We start from the raw sequence: 16,946 nt of genomic DNA on the forward strand, positions 1-16,946 counted from the left end.
CTGGGAGGGGATTTTGTGGGTGTTGAAAGCGTTAAAAATGGGGGGAAATCAGGAAAATTTAATGGTTTTCTCTACTGGTTTATACTGGGATCATACTGGGAGAGCCAGGACAGCTCCAGTCCTTCGATGTCACACCCACGGGTCACCCAAAGTGTCCCCAAAGTGTCCCCGAAGTGTCCCCGAAGTGTCCCCAAGGTGTCCCCAGATTCCCCTGGATGTGTCCCCGATGTCCCCAAGGGCGTCCCCGATGTCCCGTGACCCGTGCTGTCCCCCTAGGAGTGTCCCCAGTGTCACTCAAGAGTTGTCCCCGATGTCCCCAGGGGTTGTCCCCTGAGCCCTTTGGTGTCCCCGCAGAGGACACGGTGACAATGACCGTGACCTACACCGAGTACCAGCCCCACGTGGGTGACCAGGACGCTCTGAAGCTCACGGCGGCCGGAGCCGTCCAGGAGACCGGGCAGGTCCTGGCCAAGGAGCTGCTGGTGCGGCTGCACACGCCGGAGCTGACGCTGACGGTAAAAAGGGAACATGGGAGCGTCCCCAAATCCTTGGGATTCTCCAAGGGAAAAAAAAAAAAAAAAACCAAAAAAAAAAAAAAACCAAACCAAAAAAAATCGGGATAATCCCAAAAAATTGGGGGTTACATTGGTTTTGGGGGGGGGGGGGGGGGGGGGGTGAGATGGCTGGGTAGACCTGGTGTCTCTATGAATTCCACAGGGTGAATGGGGATAGACCTGGTGTCCATTAATCTCAATGCTCAATGGCGTAGACGTGATGTACCTGTATCCATTTCCGTCCGGGTAGACCTGGTGTCCTTGTAATTTCCCTAGACATTAGGGTAGACCTGGCGTCTCTAAATATCCATACTTTTCAATGGGGTAGACTTGCTGTTACTGATTGTGGCGTGTTTTGAATTGGGGTAGAGCTGGTGATCATCAACACCCCCATATTTACAAGCGGGTAGACCTGGTGTCCCTGTAGCTTAATTCGCTAAACTTTGTCTCCCTATAGTCTTAAATGCGGGTAGACCTGGTGTATCTGTTTCACCGTATATCGGTAGGGTAGATCTGGTGTTCGTGTGATTTACAGTTTTTATGAGGGTAGACCTAGTGTCCTTTAATTACACTGCTCTCGGGGAAGGGTAGACACTGTGTCCCTGAAACTCCATGCTCAAAGGGGTAGACTTGGTGTCTCTATGCCTCGTTCAAAATGGGTAGACATGGTGTCCCCGGAAACTCCATGTTCAAAGGGGTAGACCTGGTGTCTCTATGTCTCGTTCAGAAAGGGGGGTAGACTTGGTGTCCCTAAGGCTCTTTCACAGGGGCAGACTTGGTGTCCTTAAGTTTCCGTAAGCTTCACAGGGGTAGACTTGGTGTCTCTAAGTCCCCATAACTTTTTACAGGGGTAGATTTGGTGTCCCTACATTCCCATAACTTTCACAGGGGTAGACTTGGTGTCCCTGAGTCTCCATAACTTTCATAGGGGTAGACTTGGTGTCCTTGAGTCTCCATAACTTTTACAGGGGTAGACTTGGTGTCCCTGAGTCTCCATAAGCTTCACAGGGGTAGACTTGGTGTCCTTGAGTCTTCATAACTTTTACAGGGGTAGACTTGGTGTCCCTGAGTCTCCATAACTTTTACAGAGGTAGACTTGGTGTCCCTGAGTCTCCATAAGCTTCACAGGGGTAGACTTGGTGTCCCTAAGTCTCCATAGGATTGAATGAATTTTTTGGTGGGGGAAAGAAAAGAAATTTTGGGGATGAAAAATTGAAATTTTTGGGGATAAAGAATTGGAATTTTTGGGGGATAAAATTTGGAATTTTGGGGGGATAAAAAGATCGAAATTATGGGGAAAAATATTGGAATTGTTAAGAGTAAAAAACTGAATTTTTGCGGTTCAAAAATGGAATTCTCGGGGTTAAAAAATGGAAGTTTCAGGGAAAAAAATTTGGATTTTTGTGGATAAAAAATGGAATTTTTGGGGAGTGGAAAATGGAATTTTTGGGGGTAAAATTTGAAATGTTGGGGCTAAAAATGGAATTTTTGGGGATAAAAAATGGAAATTTTGGGGTTAAAAAATGGGATTTTCAGGGATAAAAAATTGGATTTTTTGGGGTTAAAAAATGGGATTTTTTGGGGTTAAAAAATGGGATTTTTTTTGGTAAAATTTGAAATTTTGGGGATAAAAAATGGGATTTTTTGGGGTTAAAAATGGGATTTTTGTGGATAAAAAATGGGATTTTTGTGGATAAAAAATGGGAATTTTGTGGATAAAAAATGGGATTTTTTTGGGGTAAAATTTGAAATTTTGTGGATAAAAAATGGAATTTTTTGTGGATAAAAAATGGAATTTTTGTGGATAAAAAAATGGGATTTTTGTGGATAAAATATTGAATTTTTGTGGATAAAAAATCAAAAATTTGGGGTTAAAAATTGGATTTTATGGGGTTAAAAAATGGAATTTTTTGGATAAAAAATGGAATTTTTTGTGGATAAAAAATGGCATTTTTTTGGGGTAAAATTTGAAATTTTGTGGATAAAAAATGAGATTTTTGCGGATAAAAAATAGGATTTTTGTGGATAAAAAATGGGAATTTTGTTGATAAAAAATGGGATTTTTTTGGGGTAAAATTTGAATTTTTGTGGATAAAAAATGGGATTTTTGCGGATAAAAAATGGAATTTTTGCGGATAAAAAATGGGATTTTTGTGGGTAAAAAATGGAATTTTTGCGGGTAAAAAATGGGATTTTTTGGGGTTAAAAAATGGGAATTTTTTGGGGGTAAAATTTGAAATTTTTTGGATAAAAAATGGAATTTTTGTGGATAAAAAATGGAATTTTTGCGGATAAAAAATCGAATTTTTGTGGATAAAAAATGGCATTTTTTTGGGGTAAAATTTGAAATTTTGTGGATAAAAAATGAGATTTTTGCAGATAAAAAAAGGGAATTTTTGCGGATAAAAATGGGATTTTTTTGGGGGTAAAATTTGAATTTTTGTGGATAAAAAATCGAATTTTTTGCGGATAAAAAATAGGATTTTTGTGGATAAAAAATGGGAATTTTGTGGATAAAAAATGGGATTTTTGTGGATAAAAAAATGGGATTTTTGCGGATAAAAAATCGAATTTTTGTGGATAAAAAATGGGAATTTTGTGGATAAAAAATGGGATTTTTGTGGATAAAAAAAATGGGATTTTTGCGGATAAAAAATCGAATTTTCGTGGATAAAAAATGGGAATTTTGTTGATAAAAAATGGGATTTTTTTGGGATAAAATTTGAATTTTTGTGGATAAAAAATGGGATTTTTGTGGATAAAAAAATAGGATTTTTGCGGATAAAAAATGGAATTTTTGTGGGTAAAAAATGGAATTTTTGTGGGTAAAAAATGGAATTTTTGCGGATAAAAAATGGGATTTTTGTGGGTAAAAAATGGGATTTTTGTGGGTAAAAAATGGGATTTTTTGGGGTTAAAAAATGGGAATTTTTGCGGATAAAAAATGGGAATTTTGGTGTTTTTTTGGTTTTTTTTTTGGGGTTCCTGGCAGCTGCTGGGCCCCGCCGTGGTGGGGCTGGAGCTCCCCGTGCAGGTCGTGTTCCAGAACCCTCTGCCCCGAGCCCTGAGCGGAGCCTCCCTGCGCATGGAGGGAGCCGGCATCGCCTGCCCCAAAGCGGCGGCGCTGGGGTGAGCCAAACTGGTTTATACTGGGAGGGAACTGGGGAAGGATGAGGGGGAAAAAAAGGAGAAAAAACGGGGAAAAAACGAGGGGAAAATGGGGAAAAATGGGGGAGAAACGGGGGTTAAAAAAGGGTTAAATGGAGGTTTGGGGTTACTGGTTTGTACTGGGAGGGAACTGGTTTGTACTGGGAGGGAACTGGTTTGGACTGGTTTATACTGGGAGGGAACTGGGGAAAGATGAGGGGGAAAAATAGGAGAAAAAACGGGGGAAAATGGGGAAAAATGGGGGCGAAACGGGGGTTAAAAAAGGGTTAAATGGAGGTTTAAGGTTAGTGGTTTGTACTGGTTTGTACTGGGAGGGAACTGAGAAGGAACTGGTTTGGACTGGGAGGGAACTGGGAAGGAACTGGAATGGACTGGGTGGGAACTGGTTTATACTGGGAGGGAACTGGGAAGGAACTGATTTGGACTGGGAGGGAACTGGTTTGTACTGGGAGAGAACTGGGAGGGAACTGGTTTGGGCTGGGAGGGAACTGGTTTGGACTGGGAGGGAACTGGGAGGGAACTGGGAGGGAACTGGGAGGGAACTGGTTTATACTGGGAGGGAACTGGTTTGGACTGGTTTGGACTGGGAGGAGAACAAAGGGGGGAAATGGGGGAGAAATGGGGAAAAAAGGGTTAACTGGAGGTTTGGGGCTACTGGTTTGTACTGGTTTGTACTGGTTTGTACCATTCTATACTGGTCCATACCAGTGGATACTGGTTTATACTGGTCCGTACAGGTTTATACCAGTCCATACCAGTATGTACCAGTTCATACTGGTTTCTACTGGTCCATACTGTTTTATACCGGTCCATACCAGTCCATACAGATCCATACCAGTCCGTACTGGTCTATACTGCTCCATACTGGTTTATACTGGTCCATACCGGTCCCTACTGGTTTATACTGGTCCATACCGGTCCATACTGGTTTATACTGGTCCATACTGGTCCATACCGGTCCATACTGGTTTATACTGGTCCATACTGGTCCATACTGGTCCATACCGGACCATACTGGTCCATACCAGTCTATACCGATCCATACTGGTCTATACTGGTCCATACTGGTTTATACTGGTCCATACTGGTTTATACTGGTCTATACTAGTCCATACCGGTCCCTACTGGTTTATACTGGTCCATACCAGTCTATACCTATCCATACTGGTCTATACTGGTCCATACTGGTCCATACTTGTCCATACCAGTCCATACTGGTCTATACTGGTCCATACTGGTTTATTCTGGTCCATACTGGTACTTATTGGTTTATACTGGTCCATACTGATCCATACCAGTCCATACCGATCCATACCGGTCCATACCGGTCCATACTGGTCTATACTGGTCCATACCGGTCCCTACTGGTTTATACTAGTCCCTACTGGTTTATAGTGGTCCATACCGGTCCATACCGGACCATACTGGTCTATACTGGTCCATACCGGTCCATACCGATCCATACGGCTCCCTATTGGTCCGCACAGGTCGGTGGGGGCGGGGCAGACTCTCCGCATCAGCCAATCAGTGACGCCGCTGCGGGCAGGACAGCGCCGCCTGGTGGCCGCTCTGGAGAGCGCGGCCCTGCCCCCCCTGCACGGCAGCGTCCAGTTCGAGGCCCTTACTGGGAGCACTGGGAGCACTGGGAGCCTCCCCGGGGATACTGGGAGCGCTGGGAATGCTGGGAGGAGAGTGAGGAGGAGGAGGAGGGGGAGGCCCGGAGGGAGCACCGGGGGGTGAACTGGGAGCACTGGGAGGGGACTGGGAGGGAATGGGAGGGGGTTTGGGTTATACTGGGAGCACTGGGAGGGGGTTCGGGTTATACTGGGAGTGCTGGGAGGGGGTTCAGGTTATACTGGGAGTGCTGGGAGGGGGTTTGGGTTATACTGGGAGCACTGGGAGGGGGTTGGGAGGGTCTCGAAGGGGTTTAGGTTATACTGGGAGCACTGGGAGGGGATTGGGAGGGACTGGGAGCCTTTACTGGTTCATACTGGGAGCACTGGGAGGGGATTGGGAGGGACTGAGAAGGGGTTTGGGTTATACTGGAAGCACTGGGAAGGGGTTCAGGTTATACTGGGAGTGCTGGGAGGGGGTTCAGGTTATACTGGGAGTGCTGGGAGGGGGTTTGGGTTATACTGGGAGCACTGGGAGGGGGTTGGGAGGGACTCGAAGGGGTTTAGGTTATACTGGGAGCACTGGGAGGGGGTTCAGGTTATACTGGGAGTGCTGGGAGGGGGTTTGGGTTATACTGGGAGCACAGGGAGGGGGTTCAGGTTATACTGGGAGTGCTGGGAGGGGGTTTGGGTTATACTGGGAGCACAGGGAGGGGGTTCAGGTTATACTGGGAGTGCTGGGAGGGGGTTCAGGTTATACTGGGAGTGCTGGGAGGGGGTTTGGGTTATACTGGGAGCACTGGGAGGGGATTGGGAGGGAATGGGAGGGGGTTTGGGTTATACTGGGAGCACTGGGAGGGGGTTCAGGTTATACTGGGAGCACTGGGAGGGGGTTGGGAGGGACTCGAAGGGGTTTAGGTTATACTGGGAGCACTGGGAGGGGGTTCAGGTTATACTGGGAGCACTGGGAGGGGGTTGGGAGGGACTCGAAGGGGTTTAGGTTATACTGGGAGCACTGGGATGGGGTTGGGAGGGACTGGGAGGGGGTTTAGGTTATACTGGGAGCACTGGGAGGGGGTTCAGGGGGAGGGACTGGGAGGGGGTTTGGGTTATACTGGGAGCACTGGGAGGGGACTGGGAGAGGCTTGGGTTATACTGGGGGCACTAGGAGGAGTCACTGGTCCATACTGGGAGCGCTGGCACCGCCCCAGTCCCCACCCCCACCCTCCGGATGACGTCACCGCTCGGGATGACGTCACTTCCCCGCCCTCCAATAAAGCGCAGTTCAAAAACCTCTGCCAAGTGACGTCATTAAAGGGGTGGGGCTCTGTGGGCGGGAGCGGCTCGGGATTGGCCGAAGCGGCGGCCAATGGGGGCCGAGCGCGGCAAGATGACGTCACTCCCGGCGCGCCGCCGCCGCTACCGGAGCGTCCCGGGAACCGCCGGGGCCGGGGCGGAAGTGACGTCACAGAGAGCGCGGGAAAGGCACAGGGAAACGGGAAAATGGCCGGGAGTGACGTCAGGTGAGCGGGAGGGTGACTGGGAGGGACTGGGATAAACTGGGAGGGAGCTGGAGGTGAATGGGGGGAACTGGGAGAGGACAGGGATCAACTGGGATGGACTGGGAGAGACTGGGATGAACTGGGAGGGATTGGGAGGGGCTGGGGTGGACTTGGACGGACTGGGAGGGACTGGGATGGACTGGGGCAGACTGGGGTGGACTGGGACGGACTGGGAGGGACTGGGAGGGACTGGGATGGACTGAGAGAGACTGGGACGGACTGGGGCAGACTGGGGTGGACTGGGACGGACTGGGAGGGACTGGGAGGGACTGGGAGAGATTGGTCTATACTGGGGGGGACTGTGGGTCAGTGGGAGATACTGGATCGGACTGGGATGAAATGAGATGGGACTGGGAGGGACTGGGATAAATTGGGACGAACTGGGACAAACTGGGATGAATTGGGATGGGACTGGAACAAACTGTGTGAAACTGGGAGGTTACTGGGCCATACTGGGATGAACTGGGAGGCAGTGGGGGGTTACTGGGCCATACTGGATGATAGTGAGATGAACTGGGAGGCACTTGGAGAGCACTGGGATGGACTAGGATATTACTGGGATGAACTGGTATATACTGGGAGGGCACTGGGATGAACTGGGATGCTCCTGGTCTATGCTGGTTTATACTGGGATGCACTGGGAGGACACTGGGATGAACTGGGATCTTCTTGGTCTATACTGGGAGGTAGTGGGAGGACACTGGGATGCTCCTGGTCTATACTGGGAGGCACTGGGATGTACTGGGGGTATTACTGGTCCACACTGGCTTGTGCTGGGTGACACTGGGATGAACTGGGAGGCACTGGGATTCTCCCGCTCCGTACCGGTTTAAACTGGGATGCACTGGGAGGGCACTGGGACGAACTGGTCCAAACTGGTCCAAACTGGTCTCTGTCTCTCTCCCCTCCCCAGCCCCTCCCCCTCCCTGCGCCTGGCCCTGGCCGGGGCCTGGTGGGCTCTGAGGGGGCGTGGCCTGGATGGGCGGGGCTGGGGGCGGCTCCTGGCGCTGCTCGAGGCCGTCGGGGGAGGGGCCCCGGGACTGCTCCGCCCCCGGCACCGCGCCCGCCTCAGCCTGGGGCTGCGGGCACAGGTAGGACACGCCCACCGCGGGCAGGGACACGCCCACTGAGCGCGATGACACGCCCACTGGGAGATGGGACACGCCCACTGAGTGCGATGACACGCCCACTGGGAGATGGGACACGCCCACTGAGTGCGATGACACGCCCACTGATAGATGGGACACGCCCACTGAATGCGAGGACACTCCCACTGGGAGATGGGACACGCCCACTGAGCGTGGGGGCACACCCACTGATAGAAGGGACACGCCCACTGAACGCGGGGACACGCCCACTGAGTGCAGGGACACGCCCATTGGGAGATGGGACACGCCCACTGAGATGCATCACACCCACTATGTACCAGACCACGCCCCTCCCATCCTAACCACGCCCATTGTTTAGGAGGCCACACCCCCAAATTCCACCCAGTGCACCAATTAGGTTATTAGACCACGCCCATTTCAACTTCGGCCACGCCCACCCATCTAACACCCCCCCCCCCCCCAACCCACCCTTTTATGGGCATGGAGAACTCCAGGCCACACCCTCCCAGAAAAAAAGCCACGCCCCCACGATGGCCCCTCCCCCAGGTGGTGACATCAGTGCTGCAGGAGTTTGGCCCCTCCCCCGCCGTGCTGGATGCGCTGGATTGGCTCTTCCCGGAGGGGGCGGGGTCAGGGTCTGGCTACGCCCTCGGGGTGAGACTGGGATGGGACTGGGAGGGACTGGGATGAACTGGGAGGGACTAGGATGGGAGTGGGAGGGACTGGGATAGGACTGGGTGGGAACTGGGAGCGCCCTGGGGCTGTGCTGGGATGAACTGGGGCAAAGTGGAACCATACTGGGATAAACTTGCACCTTACTGGGAGGGACTGGAGCCATACTGGGAAAAACTGGGACCTTACTGGGAGGGACTGGAGCCATACTGGGAAAAACTGGGACCTTACTGGGATGGACTGGGACCATACTGGGAGCACCGAACCCCCTTTACCCCCGCCCAGAGGGGCATGGCCAATCCCAGCCCCACCCTCCTCCCCATATCCATATATGGTAAAAGGGGCGTGGCCTGAAGCAGACCCCGCCCCCAGACGCTGCAAGGGCGCCCCCTGGTGGCCGTGGCCGAGGAGAGCTTCCGGGAGCAGGTGCTGGGAATTCTGGGAAGTGGGCGGGGCCTGCAGCCCTTCCTGCAGGTGAGACCAGTATGGACCAGTATGGGCCAGTATGGAGCACTAACCCCTCCCGGTTCATCCCAGTAATCTCCCAGTGCTTTCCAGTATGAGGCAGGAATTCCTCAGGATCTTCCCAGTAGCTCCCAGTATGGCCCAGTCCCTCCCAGTTTGAGCCCAGTCCCTCCCAGTATGGCCGATTCCATCCCAGTGCCTCCCAGTTTGGTTCCAAACCATCCCAGTCCATCCCAGTCCATCCCAGTTCTTTCCCAGTTCATCACCGTTTATACCAGTCCCTACGAGTTTCCTCCCAGTTACCTCCCAGTCCCCCCCAGTTTGATCCCAGTTCCCACCCAGTGCCTCCCAGTCCATCCCAGCTCCCTCACAGTCCCTCCCAGTTTGATCCCAGTCCCTCCAGTCCCCCCCAGTTTGATCCCAGTTCCCTCCCAGTCCCTCCCAATTCCTTCCCAGTCCCTCCCAGTCAATCCCAGTCCCTCCCAGTCCATCCAGTCCCTCCCATTACATCCCAATCCCTCCCAGTCCCCCCCCAGTTTGATCCCAATTGCCTCCCAGCTCCCACCCAGTCCATTCCAGTTCCCTCCCAGTCCCTCCCAGTTCCTTCCCAGTCCCTCCCAGTCAATCCCAGTCCCGCCCAGTACATCCCAATCCCTCCCAGTCCCCCCCCCCAGTTTGATCCCAGTTGCCTCCCAGCTCCCACCCAGTCCATTCCAGTTCCCTCCCAGTCCCCTCCCAGTTCCTTCCCAGTCCCTCCCAGTCAATCCCAGTCCCTCCCAGTACATCCCAATCCCTCCCAGTCCCCCCCCCCAGTTTGATCCCAGTTGCCTCCCAGCTCCCACCCAGTCCATTCCAGTTCCCTCCCAGTCCCTCCCAGTTCCTTCCCAGTCCCTCCCAGTACATCCCAATCCCTCCCAGTCCCCCCCCAGTTTGATCCCAGTTGCCTCCCAGCTCCCACCCAGTCCATTCCAGTTCCCTCCCAGTCCCTCCCAGTTCCTTCCCAGTCCCTCCCAGTACATCCCAATCCCTCCCAGTCCCCCCCCAGTTTGATCCCAGTTGCCTCCCAGCTCCCACCCAGTCCATTCCAGTTCCCTCCCAGTTCCTTCCCAGTCCTTCCCAGTCCATTCCAGTCCTGCCCAGTCCCCCCCAGTTTGATCCCAGTCCCTCCCAGTTTATCCCAGTTCCCCTCAGGAGTACGGCTCCCGTTTCCGGGATTCCCTCGGGAATCTTTTCCTGGAATTTTTGCGCCGCCTGGAGAGCGCCCTGCCCCCACCCGACCTGGATCACGTGAGTACCAGGGGGCGTGACCCGAATTAAACCACGCCCACTTTCCGTTATTTGGCCAGGCCACGCCCCTTTTCCCTTATATGGGAGGGGAGGTTGGAATGAAGCCAAAACCGGCAAAAATTCACCCAAAAATTGGCCAGGAATTTGACAAAATTAATGAAAATTAATTAAAGTCGTGAAAATTAACCTAAACATTGTAAAAGCAACCCAAAATCCACCCAAAATTAATAGAGAGAATCAGAACTTCACCCAAAAATTCACCCAAAATTCACCAAAAATTCACGCAAAAATCACCCAAAATTCATCCAAAAATCACCCAAAATTAATCAAAAAAATCACCCAAAAATCACCCAAAATTCATCAAAAAATCACCCAAAATTCATCAAAAAATCACCCAAAATTCATCAAAACATCACCCAAAATTCATCCAAAAATCACCCAAAATTAATCAAAAAAATCACCCCAAAATCACCCAAAATTCATCAAAAAATCACTCAAAAATCACCTAAAATTAATCAAAAAAATCACCCAAAAATCACCTAAAATTCATCAAAAAATCACCCAAAAATCACCCAAAATTCATCAAAAAGTCACCCAAAAATCACCCAAAATTCATCCAAAAATCACCCAAAAATCACCCAAAATTCCCACAAAATTGACCAAAATACCCACAAAATTCAACCAAAATTGATCAAGCATCACCCAAAATTTACCCAAAATTCGCCAAAAATTCCCCCAAGTTTCATTCAAAATTTACCCCAAATTCCCCCAAATTTCACCAAAAAATTCCCCTAAAATTCACCAAAAATTTCCCCCAAAATTCACCCAAAACTCACCTAAAATTGACGCCAAATTTACAAAAAGCGCCAGAAATTCATTCCAAATTCACCCAAAATAATCCGAAATCAGTGACGATTCATGAAATTTTAATTATTTAGTAATTTTAATGGAAGTTTCATAAAATTTAACCATTTTAATGATGAATTCGCGCAAAATTCACCCCAAAATTAACGAAAATTTGCTCCAAAATTAACAAAAATTTGCCCCAAAATTAACCAAAAATCACCCCAGAGTCATCCAAAAAAATTAATTAAAATTGCCCAAAATCCACGCTAAAATCAACCAAAAATTAAAGATGCCTAAAATTAATAAAAATCACCCGAGTCATCCAAAATTCATCTAAAAATGAATTAAAATCACAAAAATTGGCTGAAAATTTTCACCCAAAGTCACCAAAATCGCCCAAAATTCCCCCAATTTATCCCCAGAATCCCCCTGAATTTCCCCTTATTTGCATAAACCACGCCCATTTCTTGAAGCCACTCCCATTCTTTCCTTATATGGAGCAGCTGGAGCGGCTCTGCCTAAGCCACGCCCCGCATGGCTGCCGGCCACGCCCCCTCCCAATCCTGCGCCTTTATTTGGAGGAGGTTGGTCACGCCCACCCAGGTAGGCGGGGCTTTAAGGGAGGGTGAAATTAATATGCAAATGAGGCACGGCATTTAACTAAAATGTCGCCCATAGCTCCTGTGCCACGCCCACTTCCGCCTCATAAAACCACCCCCACGTGAGTAGCCACGCCTACACCCCTTCTCTCTAATTAGTAATTAGCTAATTAAGTTAATTAATCAGGATGAAGCACCGCCCACTTCGCCGTCGGCTCCGCCCACTCCGCTTCTCCCCCTACCGTGAGTGAGGAAGCTCCGCCCCCTTCTCAGATTGGGCTGAACCATAGTAAACGCGGGGAGGTCGGAGCAACCAGTGAGGTTTCAGCGGGGGGTTGGGGTTCAATGGTAGCAATGGGAGGTTGGGGAAGGGTAAATTGGCTGAAGTGACGTCACCTGGCGTTTAAACGACTCAATTTGGGGTTAAAACCGGGATTTTTGGCGTTTTCTCCGTTTCCACCTCCCCTTCATAGCAAAATCGCGCGGTCGGGAGAGGCGGGTTTTGATTGATAGCGCCTCCAACCAATGGGGAGCGTTGAGAACCCGGAAGCGCGCTGGGAACTACAAGCGCCGCCATTTTCATTGCGGGCAAAAGGCGTGCGCAGCGCCGTGATTGGCGGAGAGGCCGGAAGCGCTTCGGCCGCCATCTTGTGTTTTGGCACCGCGGGCGCAGCGGGCGGCCCCGCGCTTCCGCTTCCGCTTGGCGGCTCCGAAGGCGCCGCAGCCGCCACGATGCTCATCAAAGTCAAGGTTTTTTTGGGGCGAAAAACGCGGATTTCGGGCAAAACCGGGGATTCCCCGCTTTCGGCGAGGGGGGCGGGGAGGCTCGGAGGGGATTTGGGGTAAAAACGCGCGGATTTGGGGGAGGTTTTGAGGGGGGGGGAGCGTGAGGGGCGAGCGCGGTGCATTGTGGGATGATGGCGCCCCCTACAGACGCTGACGGGGAAGGAGATCGAGATCGACATCGAGCCCACGGACAAGGTGAGCTCCCAGTTTGGACCAGTATAAACCAGTATGGACCAGTTTGGGTCGGTAAGATCCAGGTTGTGGGAAGCGAGGAAGCTCCAGGTGGTCTCCCAGTTCGGTCCCAGTAAGGGGGAGGGATGTCCCAGTATGGCCCAGTAGCTTTCCAGTAACTCCCGGTTCATCCCAGTCCCTCCCGGTTCCCTCAAATTCTCTCCCAGTCCCTCCCAGTAGCCCTGAATTCTCTCCCAGTTTCCTCCCAGTGTGGCCTAGACTGGTCCCAGTTATTCCCAGTAACCTCCCAGTGTTTCCCAGTTCATCCCAGTCTCACCCAGTTCCCCTCAGAGCCCTCGCAGTCCATCCCAGTATAGCTCAGTGTCTTCCCAGTTCCCTTTAATTCTGTCCCAGTAACCCCAGATTCTCTCCCAGTTCCATCCAGGTCCCACCCAGTTCCCCCCAGGCTGTCCCAGTTCATCCCAGTGTCCTTCCAGTCACCCCCCAGTGACCCCCAGTTCATCCCAGTATTCTCCCAATGGCTCCTAGTTCATCCCAGTATGGCCCAGTGCTCCCCAGTAACTTCCCAGTGCCTCCCAGTTCATCCCAGCCTGTTCTAAAAGCCTCCCAGTACAGACCAGTCCTCTGCCAGTTTATCCCAGTGCTCCCTAATTCTCTCCCAGTACATTCCAGTATGGCCCAGTCCCTCACAGTATGGCTCAGTGTCCTCCCAGTTCCCCTTAATTCTTTCCCAGTTTCCCCCAGTGCCCTCCCAGTTTATTCCATTTCCTCCCAGTGCCTTCCCAGTTCATCCCAGTGCCCTCCCAGTATAGCCCGGTGTCTTCCCAGTTCCCTTTAATTCTACCCCAGTACATCCCAGTATGGCCCAGTCCCTTCTAGTTCCTTCCCAGTTCCCTCCTAGTCTGTCCCAGTACCCTCCCACTTCACCCAAGTCCCTCCCAGTTTATCCCAGTCCCCTCCTAGTTCATCTCACTCCCCTCCCAGTCCATCCCAGTCCTCCCCAGTTCCCCCAAATTCTCTCCCAGTTCCCCCCAGTGCCCTCCCAGTTTATCCCAGTCCCTCCCAGTTCATTCCAGTATAACCCAGTGTCTTCCCAGTTCCCTTTAATTCTACCCCAGTACATCCCAGTACGGCCCAGTCCCTTCCAGTTCCCTCCCAGACTGTCCCAGTACCCTCCCAGTTCCCATTAATTCTTTCCCAGTTCATCCCAATCCCCTCCCACTCCCCCCCAGTTCCCCCCAGTGCCCTCCCAATTTATCCCAGTCCCTCCCAGTTCCCACCAATGCCCTCCCAGTTCATTCCACTATAGCCCAGTGTCTTCCCAGTTCCCTTTAATTCTACCCCAGTACATCCCAGTATGGCCCAGTCCCTTCCAGTTCTCTCCCAGTTGCTCCCAGTTCCCTCCCACTTCACCCCAGTCCCTCCCAGTTTATCCCAGTACCCTCCTAGTTCATCCCAGTCCTTCCAAGTCCTTACCAGTTCCCTCCCAGTTCATCCCAGTTCCCGCCCATTGCCTCACGCCGCCATCACCCCTTTAAGTGCGGCCCCAGCTGGCATCTCCACTTTAAGACCATAGACGGGTCCTCCGAGCGGCCTAGCGCGCCTTTTAGCCCCGCCCCTTCCGGCGGCGCTCTGCCCCACTTCCGCTCTTCAATATCCAAAATGGCGGCGCCCACATTTCCCGAAACGGCGCGGCCCACGTAGAGCGGCTGCTGCCGGAGCTGCATCCAGGTGTGCTCCAGCTGTGCCCAGGTGTGCTCCAGCTGTGCCCAGGTGTGTTTTTTTGGCGCAGGTGGAGCGGATCAAGGAGCGAGTGGAAGAGAAGGAGGGGATTCCCCCCCAGCAGCAGCGGCTGATCTACAGCGGGAAGCAGATGTAGGCGGGGCCTAAGTGGGCGTGGCCTTAATTGGGCGGGGCTTAAAGGGGCATGGTCGTGGGTGAAAGGGGAAGGGTTAAAATGGGGAGATTTGGGTGAAAAATGGGAAAGTTGGGTAAAAATGAAGGGAAATCGGGGTTAAAATGGCGGTGTGGGCGTGGCCAAAGTGGGTGTGGTCGCGTGGGTGGGCCTTAAAGGGGAGGGTCTTGAAGGGGTTAAAAATCGGGGAATTTGAGGGTTAAAAATGGGGAAAAAATTGGGGATGAAAAAGGCAAAAAATTGGGTTAAAACCGTCAAAAATTGGTTAAAAACAGGAGTAAAAATTGAGGAAGTTTGGGGTCAAGTTTTGATTTAAAACAGAAGAAATTGTGGCAAAAATGGACAAAATTTGGGTCAAAATTTGGTATAAAAATGGAGGAAGTTTGGATTAAAATTGGGCAGAAATTTGGGTGAAAAGTGGAGAAATTTGGGGTTAAAATTTGGGGTAAAAATACGAAAGTTTGGGGTTTAAATTTCTTTAAAACTGGTGAAAATTGGGTAAAAAAGTTCAGGTTAAAAATGGCAAAAATTTGAGTTGAAAATGGAGAAATTTGGGTTAAATTTCGGGTGAAAATTGGGAAATTTTGGGTTGAAATGGGAGTAAAAATAGAGAAAATCTGAGTTATAATTTGATTAAAAGTTGAGGAGTTTGGGTTAAAAGTGGAGAAATTTCGGGTTAAAAGTTTGGTAAAAAATGGGGAAATTGCTGCAAAAATGGAGAAAATTGGGCCAAATTAGGGGTGAAAATGAGGATATTTGGGGTTAAAATTTGGGGGAAAAAAGGAAAATTGTGGCATCGAATTTGAGTAAAAATGGGGAAAATTTAGGTTAAAGTTCAGGTTAAAATGGCAAAAATTGGGATGAAAAATGGAGGAATTGGGGTGAAAATTGGGAAATTTTGTGTTTAAATTTGGATAAAAATGGAGAAATTTGGGTAAAAATTGGGGTGAAAATTGGGGAATTTTGGGTTGAAATTGGGGTAAAAATGCAGAAATTTGGGCAACAATTCAGGTTAAAATTTGGGTAAAAAATGGAGACATTTGGGGTTAAAGTTTGGGTGAAAATGGGAAAATTTTGGCATCGAATCCGAGTAAAAACGGGGAAATTTGGGGATAAAATTGAGGCAGAACTCGATAAATTTGGGGAAATTTTGTGATTTAAAAAATGTGGTTTAGTCGGGTGGGCGTGGCCTAAGTGGGTGTGGCCCAAGAGCACAGCCCCTGGTGGGCGTGGTATAATGGGAGCTGAAAGGGGGTGTGGCCTTCGTGGGCGGGGCTTGATGGGAGCATGAAGTGGGCGTGGCCTAATTTGGCACGGTTTGGGGGGCTGGAAAGGGGCGTGGCCTAAATGAGCGTGGTTTGACATGAGCAGAAATGGGTGTGGCTTAAGTGGGCATGGTTTAATGGGAGCTGGGAAGGGTGGGGCCTAAGTGGGCGTGGTTTACTTGCAGCAGGAAGTGGGCGTGGCCTAAGTGGAGACAGCTTAACGGGAGCACGAAATGGGCGTGGCCTAAATGGGCGTGACTTAATTAAATTTTTAGATGGGCATGGCCTAAGTAGAGGTGGTTTGATGGGAGTGGGGGAAGTGGGCGTGGCTTAATGATACATGTCCAGGTGTGTGCTTTGAAGTGGGTGTGGTCGGAGTGGGTGTGGCCTAAGCGGGCGTGGCCTCCCCTCCCCCCAGGAACGATGAGAAGACTGCGGCCGACTACAAAATCCAGGGCGGCTCCGTCCTCCATCTTGTGCTGGCGCTGCGGGGAGGCGTGGCCAGGCCCTGAGTGGGCGTGGCCGACGTCAGGCCACGCCCCCTAGGTCACACCCATTCCCCATTCCCCCTCATGAATCCCTTGTTATTTAATAAAGGTTCCTCGATGACGTCATAGCCGCGTGTGCGATGTCATTTCCTGTCCGAAGCCAGAAACGGGCCCCGCTTTTTGCTGGCGTTGCCCCTTTAAGGCGGCGTCGCCCTTTTAAGGTCGCAGCCGCTTTAAGAGCGCGGTGGGCCCCACCAGCGGCGTTGCCTTTTTAAGACCTTGGATTTAAACCCCCGATTTTTGCCCTAAAAACTCCAATTTTTCAACACAAAAATCTCACTTTTCTTTTTTTTTCTGACCCCAAATTACCAATTCCACCCCCAAAGCCTCAATTCTGCTTCAACCTTCCAATCCTCATGGTCCCT

At 50.9% G+C, this 16,946-nt stretch overlaps 3 protein-coding genes across 3 annotated transcripts in view; all 3 read left to right on the forward strand.

Moving 5' to 3' along the window:
- TGM1 (transglutaminase 1) overlaps nucleotides 1-5,462 on the forward strand; it is a 45,502-nt gene extending 40,040 nt beyond the window's left edge. The window contains exons 16-18 of the mRNA XM_062512354.1: nucleotides 355-515; nucleotides 3,547-3,683; nucleotides 5,210-5,462. Coding sequence (XP_062368338.1) covers nucleotides 355-515; nucleotides 3,547-3,683; nucleotides 5,210-5,462 — 551 coding nt within the window. The remainder of the gene's footprint in view (nucleotides 1-354; nucleotides 516-3,546; nucleotides 3,684-5,209) is intronic.
- Nucleotides 5,463-6,837: 1,375 nt separating this feature from the next.
- On the forward strand, nucleotides 6,838-12,108 carry TINF2 (TERF1 interacting nuclear factor 2). The gene is made up of 7 exons (XM_062512325.1): nucleotides 6,838-6,858; nucleotides 7,811-7,988; nucleotides 8,553-8,660; nucleotides 9,051-9,152; nucleotides 10,335-10,430; nucleotides 11,780-11,879; nucleotides 11,955-12,108. The coding sequence occupies exons 1-7, from the start codon at nucleotides 6,839-6,841 to the stop codon at nucleotides 11,999-12,001; spliced, it is 651 nt and encodes a 216-aa protein (XP_062368309.1). The 5' UTR covers nucleotide 6,838; the 3' UTR covers nucleotides 12,002-12,108.
- A 33-nt stretch (nucleotides 12,109-12,141) lies between these two features.
- NEDD8 (NEDD8 ubiquitin like modifier) lies at nucleotides 12,142-16,649 on the forward strand. Its single transcript, XM_062512425.1, has 4 exons — nucleotides 12,142-12,625; nucleotides 12,809-12,856; nucleotides 14,646-14,728; nucleotides 16,452-16,649. The coding sequence occupies exons 1-4, from the start codon at nucleotides 12,401-12,403 to the stop codon at nucleotides 16,543-16,545; spliced, it is 450 nt and encodes a 149-aa protein (XP_062368409.1). The 5' UTR covers nucleotides 12,142-12,400; the 3' UTR covers nucleotides 16,546-16,649.
- The last annotated feature ends 297 nt before the right edge of the window (nucleotides 16,650-16,946 follow it).

This window comes from Cinclus cinclus, chromosome 36, assembly GCF_963662255.1.
Source record: "Cinclus cinclus chromosome 36, bCinCin1.1, whole genome shotgun sequence".
NCBI lineage: Eukaryota > Metazoa > Chordata > Aves > Passeriformes > Cinclidae > Cinclus > Cinclus cinclus.